At 28.5% G+C, this 15082-nt stretch overlaps 2 protein-coding genes across 2 annotated transcripts in view; one reads left to right on the forward strand and one right to left on the reverse strand.

Moving 5' to 3' along the window:
- Positions 1-1206: 1206 nt before the first annotated feature.
- LOC119600936 (ATP-binding cassette sub-family G member 5) lies at positions 1207-5472 on the reverse strand. The gene is made up of 11 exons (XM_037951536.1): positions 4934-5472; positions 4330-4438; positions 4069-4259; positions 3869-4013; positions 2512-2977; positions 2325-2442; positions 2164-2257; positions 1965-2103; positions 1716-1907; positions 1463-1649; positions 1207-1400 (listed from the first exon to the last, which is right to left on the reverse strand). Exons 1-11 carry the CDS (start codon positions 4991-4993, stop codon positions 1287-1289), a joined length of 1815 nt encoding a protein of 604 aa, XP_037807464.1. The 5' UTR covers positions 4994-5472; the 3' UTR covers positions 1207-1286.
- Positions 5473-6549: 1077 nt separating this feature from the next.
- Positions 6550-15082, forward strand: part of LOC119600934 (ATP-binding cassette sub-family G member 8) — a 45817-nt gene continuing 37284 nt past the window's right edge. The window contains exon 1 of the mRNA XM_037951534.1: positions 6550-7452. The gene's annotated coding sequence lies outside the window, so the exon portion shown is untranslated. The remainder of the gene's footprint in view (positions 7453-15082) is intronic.

A 15082-nucleotide genomic window follows, 5' to 3' on the forward strand; every position in this document is an offset into this window, starting at 1 on the left:
TGAGAATATTTCTGTTGATTTATGTTGAATTTCGTCGCTATAATGGCATTACTAAACTAGTTATAAGCATTAATGTGATTTTCTTAAGTGGACCTTATATGGGACGTAGGGTCAATTATGGTCTGATGTCCAGCAATCATTATATATTTTTTGCATAATACTAAATTGTGTAAAATTTTATCACGACACTATTTATGACGCTTTAAACAGGGGACTGAATATTGAATGTATCACAAACGGAATGACTAAATCAATATAAAAACCATAATTAATTAAAAACCAATTAAAACCCCTCATTAATTAAATGAGTAATTAGCTGTTTTCCTTAACCCAATTTGCTTTGCAGTGCAACAATTTCAAATTCTGCAAATTTTGGCAATATATTAAATTCCTGAAGTCATACGTTTTACAACTGATAATAAAAGTAAATATTACATTATTTAAGTTGGCTACCATTTTTATAGACAATGCATTTGATTTGTAATGTTGTCTTGTATTAGCTTAATTTTTACACAAAATTTTACGATGCTTACAGTCGATTAGTAAAGCAGAGTCTTACTTAAATTTAGCACCAACATTTGGCTGAATATCCTTGAATAATTCCAGAAATGAGAAAATACTGAAATACATATTAAATCATAATTTGCATCAGAAATACAACTGGAAATGGTGTAAAATATAATAATTTTATTAAAGTTATACAGAAATATATAAGAAACAGTGGCATACTTTCAGGCAAGTATAAAAATTGGTATAGTGATATTTGTGCTGATTTCGTTACAACCATTTTTTTTTTGTCAAATTATTGTTGCATCAAGATAACTCGCAGAAGAATGACATGTCAAATCATAAGTATTTATTTTAAAGTTGAAAGAATGAACTTTCAGGTAGCAAACAATATTTTATAAATAAAATTGTTTGTTATAACGGTTAAAAAAGGACCTAAAAATTGCGTTTTTTTAAACTTCAGGACTCGTTATCTCAAATCCCAGATGTGAAGGAGGACTATTTTTTAAAACTTAAGAATGTCCGACCATACATAAGTTTTAAAAAACTGTACAAGCTTTTCTAAATAAAATTATAATTTTATATAATTTTATTGATAAATTTCACAAGCATCGGCCTATAGTTTAAAGTAACCCACCCATATATTTGAACTACTTATTCTTGAATGGCTTGCATTAAAATGACTCTAAAATACTTAATTTCACATTTATTTAAAAAAATACATTATTCTTATATTAGATATATAAAATAATTCAATTTATTAAATTGTATTTTCAAAATCAGTCTCTAAACTTTTGACGTACGCATCTGGGCATAGGGAACATGTACAACAGCATATTAAAAGCAGCCAAACCAACAGCAAAAGCACAGGAGGCCACTACATCAATGGTTTCCTTAAATATTATCAAATATAAAATAATAGTATATATATTTATTATTAATAAAAATTACTTACATCTGGATCAGCCAAACCTAAACGTTCATGAAGAAAATCGGCAGGTTTGGGACATATCACCGATGCAGTGGGTGTGCAATTCATTTTACGTGTTTGAAAGGCAATACTGTGCAATAGGGAAGAAGCGTAGCGAGTATGGGTACCCTTGGTATTATCCTGCAGCCATGGTTGTAAGCCTTTGAAAGAACTAACAGATAAGAGGGATATAATTAAAAAGGGAAATAATTAAAAATAGTTTTGAAAATAAACTTACCGAACGGTGCCACTGGCCAAAGCAATCGATATAACCAAAATATAAGAAACAGCTATGGCTGCATTGAAGGGTACTTTAACCAATAACAGAAATGAAATACTTAACTGCTCGGCCAAAACATAACTGGACCATAAAGCTACCATAAGGTAAGCAAAAGTGGTACCATTGGGAAATTTAGGATCCAGTAAGAGACTTGAATAAAATCCAAATAAATTATTACTCAAAAAAACTGTGCTTAGTATTACTTACGGATAAATAACACAACTAGCCATGACCGCAGATATTAAAGAAAATGGTATAGATACTGAGTTATAGGCAATTAATAAAGTAGCCCCTGAATATAAGCCCTCGGGAGTATCTTGAGAAAATCTTTTACGCCATATAGGAACTATAATAATTATTCTTATTAAATATGTTCCTTGAAAATTGTATTACAAATAATACTTACATAAAGAAATAGTGGTCAATATACCACAACCATAGGACAAACCTAACATATTTAAAATCATGCCATTTTTACTAAAGAAACCATGAGCATCATCCTATAATTCATATAAGAAATTTAAAATAATTGTATTTCTTATTTTGGGAAATGTATTTAAAACTTACTCCTACACTAGTGTAGAATAACCACATTGAAGCCATGGCTATGGGTAAAATAAATAAACGCAAAAATAAAGATTTCATGCCAGCCATGCCACAGGAAAAAGTAGAAGCCAAAAGTTTTCTAAAAATGTTTTTCCAAAGAAATTTCTATAACTATTTTACTTTAGATTTCAAACCCAAAAACACTTACAAATACAACATGACCCAAACTTTGATTTCTCCCGGCTTACCATAAGCCAAGGGCACCTTACCACTGCCCATGTTATTAAGAGGACCATCCGACAGTGAAGTTTCTCTAGAGAATCTTTCCACTAAAGCCTCAATTTGTTGGCTGGATTCTAAAAATCGATCTCTACTACGTCTATCGACTGTCGAGAGACACAGATAATACATTAAAGGATTCTCCAGTTGAGGACAGGGAAAACCAATTCCATGGAAATATTCTAACATGGCACGAGTGCCACCAGAGTAGACAACTCCACCCAAGCATAGAAATAGAGCACGATCCAAAAATGGAAATACATCGGAACGTGGTTTCTCTAGGGAGAGTAAAATACCACAACCAGTTTTCTTTGCAGTATTCGATAGTATAGATATAAGCAAATAGGCGCTTAATGGATCTAAACCTTGAGTGGGTTCATCAAGTAGTAGCATAACTGTAATGGTTAGAAGAAATTAAAATTTAAAACATTTCGAAAGCGGCGAATCTATAAAACTAAAGCTTGAAAAGAAATTGTGGAAAATTTAGAAAAAATAACTTAACATCAAACGTCTATGTAAAGAACCCTATGGGGATCGTGAATTTTACTACATAACTGATATACTCAGATATCACTTTCTATTGAACTACAATGGAAACTAAAACATACATCTTTGATCAATGAGTAGAAAAGCTCAAAATAACCGTCAGAAAGTAATCTAAAAAAATTACGAAATAGGAGTTCTATTGGACCATTGTGAACAAAAAGGGTTAATGATGAACTTGGACCTCGTGGCCTTATCTCCCAATAAAGATGAGAAAAGATACATTTTTTAATAGCCTAAATCATACAAGTTATTTTGTTAATATTAAACCTAAGTCATTATTGTCTAACGCTATAAAAAGGTCCATTCTAGGATAAAAGTGTAGAGAATATGGACATATATCTCTTCGTTTGTAACTTGGAATATAATTCTGAAAGACACAATCTAATTTTTTATTATGATTTGTTTTTTAATATGAAGATATAAAAAATATAGATTTGTGGAAGTCTTATCCTTATCGATAGTAGTACTTTTATTACAGATCCTTTGAAAAAGAAGTAATTAGAATTCTACACTAATTATCTTCAAACTTTGCTCCTTAATTGGTCGTAATTTCTTGTCTGATCATCGAAATCAAATCTCTAAGTTGTGATCATGATAGAACTAAAAAGTTTTAGTTGATCCTCTTTATAGGTCTATGTCTGTGATGCTCTAACAATTTGATCTAAGCTAACAATTTGATATAAGCTAAACCTTAGAAACCTTCTCCAATATACTTTTGAATCAAAATTCTTTTTTCTCACCTGGATCTCTCACCAATTGTACACCAATTGCCAAACGTCTGGCCTCACTTATATTCAAATATTCTACACGTTTATGAGCAACTTGCGATAGAGCTAAATCAGCCAAAACTTGACGTACTTTTGAGCTTTTTAAATAACCTGAAAGCTGCCATAACAAATTGAATTAATTTCAAAATCATACAACCTCAAATTCTACTTACAATGGTGGGTGTATAGTGTAAAGTTTGAGCAACTGTAAGACCGGGTATAAAAGTGCAAGATTGAGTGACATAACCACAACGTTGTTGGAATAAGGCTTTAGTTAAAGGAGATCCATTGAGAAGAACTTGACCTCTGGTAGAGCCTTCAGCACGACGTGAAATGACATCGAGTAAGGCACGTTTGCCACTGCCTTTTATGATAGAAAAATCATTCGTTTATTAGTGAGTTATTGTAAGAGAATTCGTTTATTTAATATTTACCTTTAGAACCTAATATGGCCATTACCTCACCACTGTGCACAGTAAGATTAACACCTTTTAGAACTAAAGCTGAACTACCAGCTCCATTGAAACAACCACCACCATCAACCTAATAAGATTGGTAAATAATTATGCCGAAATTTTGTGAAAAAGTTTCATAAGACGCTTTTATAGAAAATTGAAATTTCGCTTTAAAAGTAGAAATTATTCCATTGAATAGAGAAACTTGACAAGTAAGGAAAAATTAAATGAAAATATATTATTGAATTTAGGAAACACTTGATCATGTTTATCCTACAAATTGATAAAAGTATAAACTTTGCTTAGAAAATCAAAAGATTTAAGACACAAACTTTTATCTTAAAAATAAAATTGAAAATTATACAAAAGATTTAAGACACGAACTTTTTTTCTAAAAGTCTTGCCAAAAGCTATAAGACCCAAACTTGTTGTGATTTTCTTTGCTAATGTCAATGTCAAAACAAAAGACTTAAGCTGCAAACATTAATATTTAAGTTAAATTCATACTTCAAAGGAACTTTCATTATTTTCTATTAATTTGTCTATTAAAATCATTATCAGATATTATAGCTTTTCTATTAACCTCAGTGGTATGATAGATGTTATGAGCCTCCAAGACATAATCGCTACCAATCATTTTCATGTCAAATTTCTAGCGTGACTCTTTAATTATATAAAATGTTGCCGTTGTTGCTGTCGTTCTCTTTGTTTATTTTTTTTTTTAAGTTGCGATTGTATTGTTATGGTTTTCTTTCTTTTTTGTTTGTTTTACTTTAGCGGTTATATTTTGTTTACACACAAACGTTTTTTTATTTATTATTTTTTTTATTTCTTTTTAGACTACATTTACACAGGTGTTCACTAATACTTGCACAACACCAATAAAGAAGAAATGCTACAAATACTAAATAACTATAGTTAATTCTTGCATACTCTCAAAGAGATTTTTTGTGCCTTTTTTCACCCGTTCGTAATTATTTATTAACTGTCTCTTTGTTTTTTTTTTTTTTTTCTTTTGTTATGTTAATAGAGTTTATTTTAGAAAAAATGAGTACATATTTTTATAAACCATTTAAACATTATTTATCCCGCCATATACTATTAATACGTCCAAACACTTTAAACGCTCAGCACTAACTGAAATTAAAACTGGAAGTGTTAGTTAGTCTGATCTTAAGCCAGTCATCGCTGTAGAATTTCCGTCATTCCAATTGGTAAGAGAGAGAGATTGAAAGCAATATAGAAACTCTGGGATTAAAAGAGAATTTCGGCTAGAGTAGAGAATTTAAAACATAAGAAGCAGTGTTGTCAATATGTTTAAAAATGTGAAATTGTTATGAATAGTTTTGTAAAAATTATAAACAAAAAATCATAATCGTGTGTCTATCAGACATATTAATAGTATTCTATCAGTATTCTATCAATACTGAGACTCTAGAAAGTAGCAAGCAATAGGGGCGATAGTGGTATACTAACTTTATTTGATTCTCATGATCTATTCTGAATTTTGGACCTAGCATTCATGTATTTATGAATCACACTATACAGAATTCAATAGAACAATTTATTCCTAAGAAGAAATCACATAAGTATAATAATGTCAAATTCCTTACACAAACATTAGTAAAGAGCTACTATCGATTATGGACCTTCACAAAACTTGAAATTTGGCTATTCCGAAAAGACAAGATAATTATCTATTGATTTTAACTAATTAGTAAGAAATACAATAAATCTTTAGAGTTACACAAAAAGTGCATAAACAGTTTTTTAGTTTTGATTGATAGTTGCATCCACAATAAATCGCCTATATCACAAAAAAACGCTAAGTGGGAGACACTTATAAATATTTAAACAAAATCTGCATTTCAAATAAAAAAATTATTTCAAAAACATCAAGTTTTTAAAATGTTAAAATGCATAAAATATTTTTTAAATTTTTAAGTTCTTTGTTTCAAAATTATTTTTAAAAAATTCCTTAAAAAAAGTAAATATTTATTTTTAATATAAAATTAAAACACATACTACTTACACTCTGCCTTACTCTTATTGCGAGCAAACAAAATAATTACGAGTTCTCTCTATCTCTCTTTTAAAAATATTTGGCTTAAACTTGGAATATTCATTGGAATGTTTTGCTACATTTTAACCGAGACTTTATGGTTAAGATGGCGTCAGAGGCCAAGTTCAGTATGCGGAGAGAGTTTAAGCACGTTGGTCACTTTATAAAACACTAGATAAAAACTGCGCACGGTGCGCAGTGCGTTTAATTAAAACTGAATGAAATAAAATCAACAAAGAAAATTGGTAACAAAAAAAAAGAAAAGAATTACAAATTCAAATAAGAATACAATAAAATAATAAAGTTAACTAATATAAAGAAAAGCATAAATTCATAAAAATGTTAAGAAAAAATTCCTTAATTAATTTTTTGGAGTAAAATTAATAATCATTATATGTGTGAGTGTGTATTTAACCAAAAAAAATTATGTTTAATCATTACTGTCATTTCTAACTAACGGCTTTTACAATAACAAAAGAAGCAAGATAAAAGCTTTTCCTCTTTGAGTTTTCCCAAACCAACAAGAAGTATTAAAAAAAGAAAATATAAAAGAAGAAAATTATATAGAAAATATACATACATAGAAAGAAAAACGCATATTTTAACCGATTTTTTTGTTGTTTCTTCTATTCTGTATCTACACTAGTGCTGTTTAAACCATTTTTTTATTTGTTATTTTTTCGCTGTCTCTTTAATTCGCTAAATTCGCAAAGTGTTGTTGGTTTTATTATTTTTTCATAAATATTCTATAAATTGCTTGGTTGAAAAAAAAAAAAAAAGAATGCATAAAATAAACATCATAAACCAATTTTATAGTTTGTTTTAAAATAAAGTGTATTTTAAAAAAGTATATAAACTACAAAAAAAGAAACAAAATTTTTAACCACTTTGCTGTAGTAAATAGCAAAGTTAAAATTTATGATTAAATCATATTAATCATTAAATAAATAATTCTGATATTAATGCAACAACGAATCTTGTTTACTTCACAAAGGAAATAGCAATCTGTAAATTACGTTTGTTTATTAGCTGCTTTTTGGGTAAGTTGGTGAATTATTTTGGTTAAAATTATAAGACATTTTATAAGAACTAAATTGAATTTTAAGTGGAGCTATAAACTTAGTAGGAATTAATGAATAGAAAATTATAAAAATTATGATAATAAGCTAAAGTTCAAGGAATTAAAAACTAATACATACATACATATTTTTAAAAATACAAACTGTAGGAAAACAGTTTAAGAACGAAAGACAAATATGAAAGAAATGAATTCCTTACTTGGGCATGGGCAGATCATATGATACCCACATTGTATAAATATGTATGTATACATGGGTTTGGGTCAATTTACAGATCCTATTGAAAAATAAGGGATTAAAATACTAAAACTTAGAATTGCATTTCACGTTATTGTTTTACACGGTGATTACATTGGAAGCAAGTACTTAGCACTCTCGCTTACAAGTAAGGAGTTAGTTAAGTACTTACTACGATCACCTGCAAATAAGACATCAAACAAGTAGTTTTGTTTTTGAGAAAAAAATATCCTACGAGGATACGTTAACTGCATCTACTTTTGGCTAAAAAGTACTTAAGTATTTAGATATTAGTAAGTCATTACTAGACTCATTTTAAGTAATGCAGACGATATGTAGTAGTCATTGAAAAGAAGTTGTTGAGTCAGTACAAGTCATTACCATGTTTTTGCTGGGCACATTAATAAAATGAACAAATCAAGCACAGAATTTACTATAGCAGGGACGGACAATTTAGAACTATTGTACTTTTTGCAATATTTTTTTCTTTTTTTTTTTGACATCGAGAATCTCGAGATATTAAGTACTCAAGTGGAAAAAAGGGGGATATATTGATTTTGTAATTCCGTTTGTAAAACATCGAAATATTGGTCTTAGTTCAACAAATGTTATTAGATTCTAAGCCATGTCCGTCTGTCTGTTGAAAACTCGATTGAGTCCGAACCAAAATAGCTAGAGGGTCGAAATTTTTGACGATAGTTTCATGATTTCATCTAGACCCCATAAACAGTCATAACTTCCTTTAAATACCAGTACAGTGATAGAATTCATTAAAAACCAGTTCTATAGGAACTAAAAATTTATAGGAATACACAGGAAGCCCCATATAAGTCCATCTTTAAAATTAAAATCGAAATAAAGTATTTGTCTTTAAACCAACATATCTCTACCAAATTGAGCCCATATAGAGTAGTCAATAAACTAGTCTATTGACTAGTTTGTTGACAATACATTAGTCAATATAGTAGTCAATAAAATGGTTAATAGATAGACCAAGAGGTTAGTATATACATAAGTCAAAAGGCTAGTCATTAGACCGGTCAATAGAATAGTCAATATGCTAACCTATAGATAAGTCAATAAACATATCTATTAGCTAGCAAACAGACAAGTCACTAGATTTATCTACAGATTAATCAATAAACTAGTCAGTTGACTAGCGAACATAATGGTCAATAGACTAGTTAATACTAGGTAATAGATTCAATACATTAATCAGTCTACAATAGACTAGTCAATTGTCTAGTTAATAGACTAGCCAATGTACTGATCAGTGAAACAGTCAATAGACTAGTCTGATTCGCATCAGAATTGTTTTCAGAAAAAACCTTCTATATGGTCCTAAATCATTTAAATTCAGATATGTGTGTGTCTTTGATGCATTAATCACCTATAACAAACAGTTTCTCCGAAAATGAGAACCAGCTGAAATAACAAACCGAACTCAAATAGCTTCAATAGGGTCATAGCTGTCGCGAAAGAAGGAGAGACAGACATAACTTAATCAAAAATGATCTGAATGAATTGCACTATTTTATGGATATAAAACCAAAAATACTCCTCATTATCGATAAAACATCCATTTATGCTAATAATTGAAACTTAAACCTATAAATTTACATTTCTAGAAACATTTTTTACACCCTTTTGACCCATTTAGGCTAAATAAAAGTCAGTTAAGCAAACCTTGTACATGTCGCAAAAATAAAGAACATAAAACATTTAGAAAAAGAACCTGTTGTCCAAAACGCAAACACCTTACGTTATATATAAATATGCAAATTCTGTTGAAGAAAAAAATTTTAAAAATATCACTTATAGCAGTAATAAAAGTATGTTTTAATTTTTTATGATTTATATGAAAAAATGTTAACATTTCTGTTTTTTTAGGAAAAACTCAACTGAAACAGTTAAATAAAACTGTATACAAACCGTAACAAAAAATAGTATATAAACTCGTATATTTGTATTTAAACGGAAAAAACAGGCCCTCTGGAACACCTGTTTAAAGACACAACACAAAGAAGAAGTAAAAAATAAAGAAAAACTTATAAGAAGAAAAATAAATAGACAAAACAAAAATTAAAGAAAATATACAAACCCATAAAGATTCTTTATCATTTCTACACCATCTACAATAAAATAAAGAAATGAAGAGAAAAAACCCAAATAGAAAAATCTTGACATATAGAAAACAACAAACCTTATTCACACAGTTTTTTTTTTTTTTTTTTGTATTGTTTTGTTAATTTTTCTATTTATTTCACAGACACTAGCTGATATTTTTTATCTTAAACATTTTTTTTTTTTTGGATTTTGTATTCCCTAATTTCACACTTTGTTATGACGACTTAGAGATGTAAGTTGTTGATTTTCGTTTTTGACTAATGTTGATCATTATGAGTACAATATTGACAGCATATTTCATTTTATTTTCTTTTTCTTAATTGAGTTGAAACATTTTTACATCTTCAAAATATATTTAATTCAAAATCTTGTAGAAGCTGTTGTTGATAAACATTTAGATTTGTTAAACGAACAGTGATATAAGATGAGGTCCTAATCAATATTAAAATTATATGTAGGGAAGGCAAACTTTATGGAACTAGTGCCGGAACTGAAAGTTTTTATATACATCCGTAACTGGTTCTTACACAGTAGTAAACATTCACTTTAACATTATTCTTTAAATAAATGTTGTCATTTAGATGCCAAGTGTTAAAGAAACAGACTCAAAATTAATACAGTTACTAATTCTTGGGGGGGGGGGGGGGGTTAGTTAGTGATCGTTTCAATTAAACATAACTATTCTTTGACAAACGAACATTAAAATTCCTTAAAATTAATTAAGAAACAGTCAAGATTTCATGCCTTTTAAGTTAAAAATTTTTCTATTAGTATTCCCACTGTTCAACATGTTAAAATTTCTGTTTAAATTTCTTATTTTATATCTGTCATTTAAACTGGATTTTACTGTTAAGTTTTGTTGTTTTTTTTTTTTTTTTTCTTAGTTAAACATTTAACAGACAGTCACCAACATTTTACTGTTGATTTTGTTCTATTATTTTTATGTGTCAATATATAATAATGTTGAAATGTAAAAGTCTACTCTATATACACAGTCCCATAAGAATTTATGAAAATGTTACCAAGACTTGTTATTTTCTTTATGGCTTTCACGTTTTTTCCCCCATTTAGCAACAAAATGTCTATAAAAATGAAAAAAAAAAAAAGAAAAATTATACAAAAACCACATTTACGCAACTCTCTTTTTTTTCTACGACATTAAATTAAATAACGAGCTATCATTTTAATGATCATTTTCAGCTTTATAATTATGTTTCATATAAACTTCATAATTATACTTCTAAACTTCATTATTATTATTCTTTTATGCTACTTTTTCCTGAATCATACCAATGTGTTCATTATTAACTAGCATTCTCGCTCATTATTATAAAGATCTTGTTTGGGTCAAAGATCTTCTGTTTTATTAGTTTTTTCTCTCTGTTATTTTTTTTTATTTTATTCATCTTTTGCTTAGTCTTTCTTCACACTATGTATTCATGTTAACTTGTCTGATTAATAATTTTCTTTTTGGCATTTCTTAAGGGTCTCTCTAGTGAACTCATTTATTTTAATAGTTAAACCAAAACTGGTCAGTTAAATCTTAAGCTGGACATAGAGCACTTATACATGTACTCTTTTAACTCACACTCACATTTGGAGCTCTTCCTCTTAAATTGTTTTACTATTTTTCTCTTAAAGATTTTATATGTTTTGTTGTTTCCCGTCTTATCTTTTCCTGCACAGTAGAGTTGATCGTGAAAAGAATTCTTTCGAGAAAGAATTTATCTTGAGTAAATTTGTATTGCAATGCACAAAAATCTTATTCGCAAACTCAGAGCATAATTGTGGCCTCCGGTAGGTTAGTGTTCTAGTCTGGTAGACCGGAGGTGGTGGGTTCGATTCCCACCTGAGGCACTGGATAAGGAGCGCACAACAGGCCCGATAGAGGCATAGGTGTATTTCTTCGGATTTGATGTATATACATCCTCCTTTCAAACTAACTAACTAACTAGAGCATAATTGTATTATTATTCCGTTAGGACTAAACTTTATTGATATATTACTGTAATTATAAAAATTAAAATAATATTATTCAGAACACTTTCGGATATCGATCGATATGTAAGCTAATCGTGGCACAGTTTGATTGCAAATCACGACCGGATAGACATAATTAATGGACATAGTAACTTCTCCTCACAATTGGGATGCTTTAAAGACCATAATTTTTGTATGGACTCATCTGAGTGATTATATCCTCCGTGTACTCATGATTCCGCAACGGGACTATTATGGCAGTGGTAATTCAGGTCTGAGTTGGGGAACAACTCTCGCGTCATCGCGATTATTTTTTAAACGCTTTCAGGCTTGTGTTTGTTGCCTGGCTTTCTGAAAGTTTTGCGTCTCGCTCGCACATATTACTGTTCAAAGTTATATACTGTCTACATTAACCTCGTGCTTTCGTATAACCTAAAGTGAGGTTATGTTTTATTGGTGGATACAATATAATACTCAAACGTTTATACCCTGGTGAAGACCATTAAACCTCAACTGCTTATACCCTGGTGGAGACCATTAAAACTCTTCAACTTTACTGGTGGAGTAACATTAAAAACTCAAATTTAACTAAAGAGTTTAAAGGTTTTCAGCTTCCTATATGAAAATATAGGTCGACTTGTAGGATTTCCTTTAAACCAACGTGAGATACCCTGAAATTTTGCTTATGAGCTCAGCCAACAATTCAAATAATCCAAAAAAGGGACTACTATGGCAAGATATTAGATAGCTCGGGTAATTAAGCCAAGTGCTTGCACATGGACCGATGTCAGATATGTACAAAAATTACCACCAAATTGTACTTCTTTAAAGTCATTCATCGGTGAGTGGGGTACCAAATCTAGATCACCCAGTGGTTGAAAAATGCCTCCGTGAGATTAGAATATTTCTTTAGTAACTTTTTGTAATCTAAAATGTAAACAGATTAAAGTCAATTTGATTTCCAGCTAGAAGATAGCAAGTAAAATCATAAAATCGCCCCATAGTGTCTAAATATGAATGTAGTATGTATGTATATAAGCTTGTCTTTGCATTCCTGTCTGTATGATTCTTTAATACAAAAACAACAATAACAAAAAAATCTATTTTGGTGTCTTATTTGCCAACAAGTTTTTAACCCGTTTTTAGCTTTTGTGATTGTTGCTGTTGTAGTTGTTTCTTTTGTTGGTCTATGAATCGTAGTATTACTAAGAATCACATTATTTGAATAACTCATAATCACAGAGTTATTTCAATATATCTTTTGTTAATATTTAAGAGATTGAAAAACACGCTTTATTACTTATTAAAGTGTTTTGTTAGCAACATATTAATTTTTTAGTAAATTTTGCAAAAACCCTCTAACTCTAGTAAATCTTATTCTAACATATACATTTCTTAATCCTCTTGATAATTTTCTATTCTAAAAGAAATTTCTAATATTCACTTTCTTAAATGTTAATTTTTCTTTAACAAAAGAATTTATTAGTTAGAAATAAAAAAAGAAAGTTTTAATTTAAAATCAAGCTATTTATATTTAGAAAAACAATATTCTACTAATCTCTATACAATGCAAACTAAACTCTAAGGGCTTTTTCTAATGAAAAATTTTGAAACTAATTTATTATTTCTTATTAAAATAATTTTTCAACATTCATTTTTCAAGTTCATTAACCTTTTCTTTTAATGGTTCTAATTTTATATGGAATTTTTATTAACGCATTTTTATTTATTGTATAATTTAACTACTACCATAAATTATGAAAAATTTGTTACTCCCTGCTAATTGTGCTTATTGTAGTTGTTGTTGTTGTTGCTGAATTTTTATTTAACGGTTCCTAATTTATTAAATCAATATTGTTTGGCTTATTTTTGTAAAAATACTAACAAAAACAACAAAAATCATTAATAATTTTTAAGACTTTACAAAAGAAATGACTGATGAGAAAAAAAGTCAAAACAAAAAACTTAAGAAACGAACCTGTTTTAGATTTTAAGCATTTGTTTAGTTTGAAATTTTTATCTAAAATATTTAAAAAAGTGATTAATTTTATATTATAAAATTGTCTTAACAACAAAAATGTAATTTGTTTATATTTTATTTTTTATAAAAAAATTCAATTGAATAATGATTGGGTTGTAACGAATTATATAATTGGCTCCGTTATTAGATTATATATCGGTCTAAGAGAAGAATATCCAGTACTTCTAAAAAACTTGAGTAGATTTGTAAATGACTAATTCTTGAGACTCTACAGATTATGTAATATGTTTGTTCTGAAATATTTCAGTCACATAAAAGGTGTTTTACCAATTCTCAGCCTCCTCATGTCATCAAAATTATATTTGAGAAAAAAATTATATCACAAAACTATAACAGCTTTTTAAACTTATTAACCGATTTACTGCCTCCATTTCATATGATTTTTATTTGAAAGAAAACGCCTTTAGTTTACTTTAGCTTTAGCTTTTCTGTTCTGTTAAGTTTTTATTTCTCTCAATCATGTTTTTTAATTGTTTTTAAAATCTTTTATTCATATAAAAAATACCAACATTTTTTTAAAATGACTATTAATACCATATCAGGTTTTATTGAAAAATAATACTTTTTTTTAAAAAAATCATTATTAAAATTTATAAAATTTTATCAAAATATTTTTTTTAATCAAGCGTAAAAATGCATTGTTTGTTTTTTTTTTTGTCAGGGGAAACCTTTCAAGTGTTTTTGGTTTATATTTTTACGTATAAAATAAATAAAAAGCAGCTTTATTTGTTTTAATAACAAATTTTAAACAAGTATTTGTTAAATAATTAAATTAACAAAACAACATTGTTTATGAGCAATTTAAATTCAATGTAATCTAAGATGATTTGAACAGAAAAAATTAAGAAAAAAAACTTAATGGGAAATATTTTAAATGATTATTCAGTTTGGTTGAATTACAATAGCCACAAAATTAGATACAAAAAAAGTAAGGAAGTATAGTCGGGCGTGGCCGACCATATGATACCCTACACCAGTTATGAATATTAAATGTGATTTATTTTTCATAATAAAGCATTTATCTTCAATATTCCCTTGTTCCGATACATTTAAGCAATTTATGGATGAAAAACTAATTTTCTGAAAGAGGCTTTATATGGGGGCTAGGGGCAACTATGGATCAAGCCCGATAAAATTTTGTGAATATATTTATATTTACATAATATTTTATTGTGCTGAATTTTATCACGATATTTGTGTTTATAA

The sequence above is a fragment of the Lucilia sericata genome, unplaced genomic scaffold, assembly GCF_015586225.1.
Source record: "Lucilia sericata isolate MDLA Ls3-8-SP2 unplaced genomic scaffold, ASM1558622v1 Contig000129F_arrow, whole genome shotgun sequence".
Classification (NCBI taxonomy): domain Eukaryota; kingdom Metazoa; phylum Arthropoda; class Insecta; order Diptera; family Calliphoridae; genus Lucilia; species Lucilia sericata.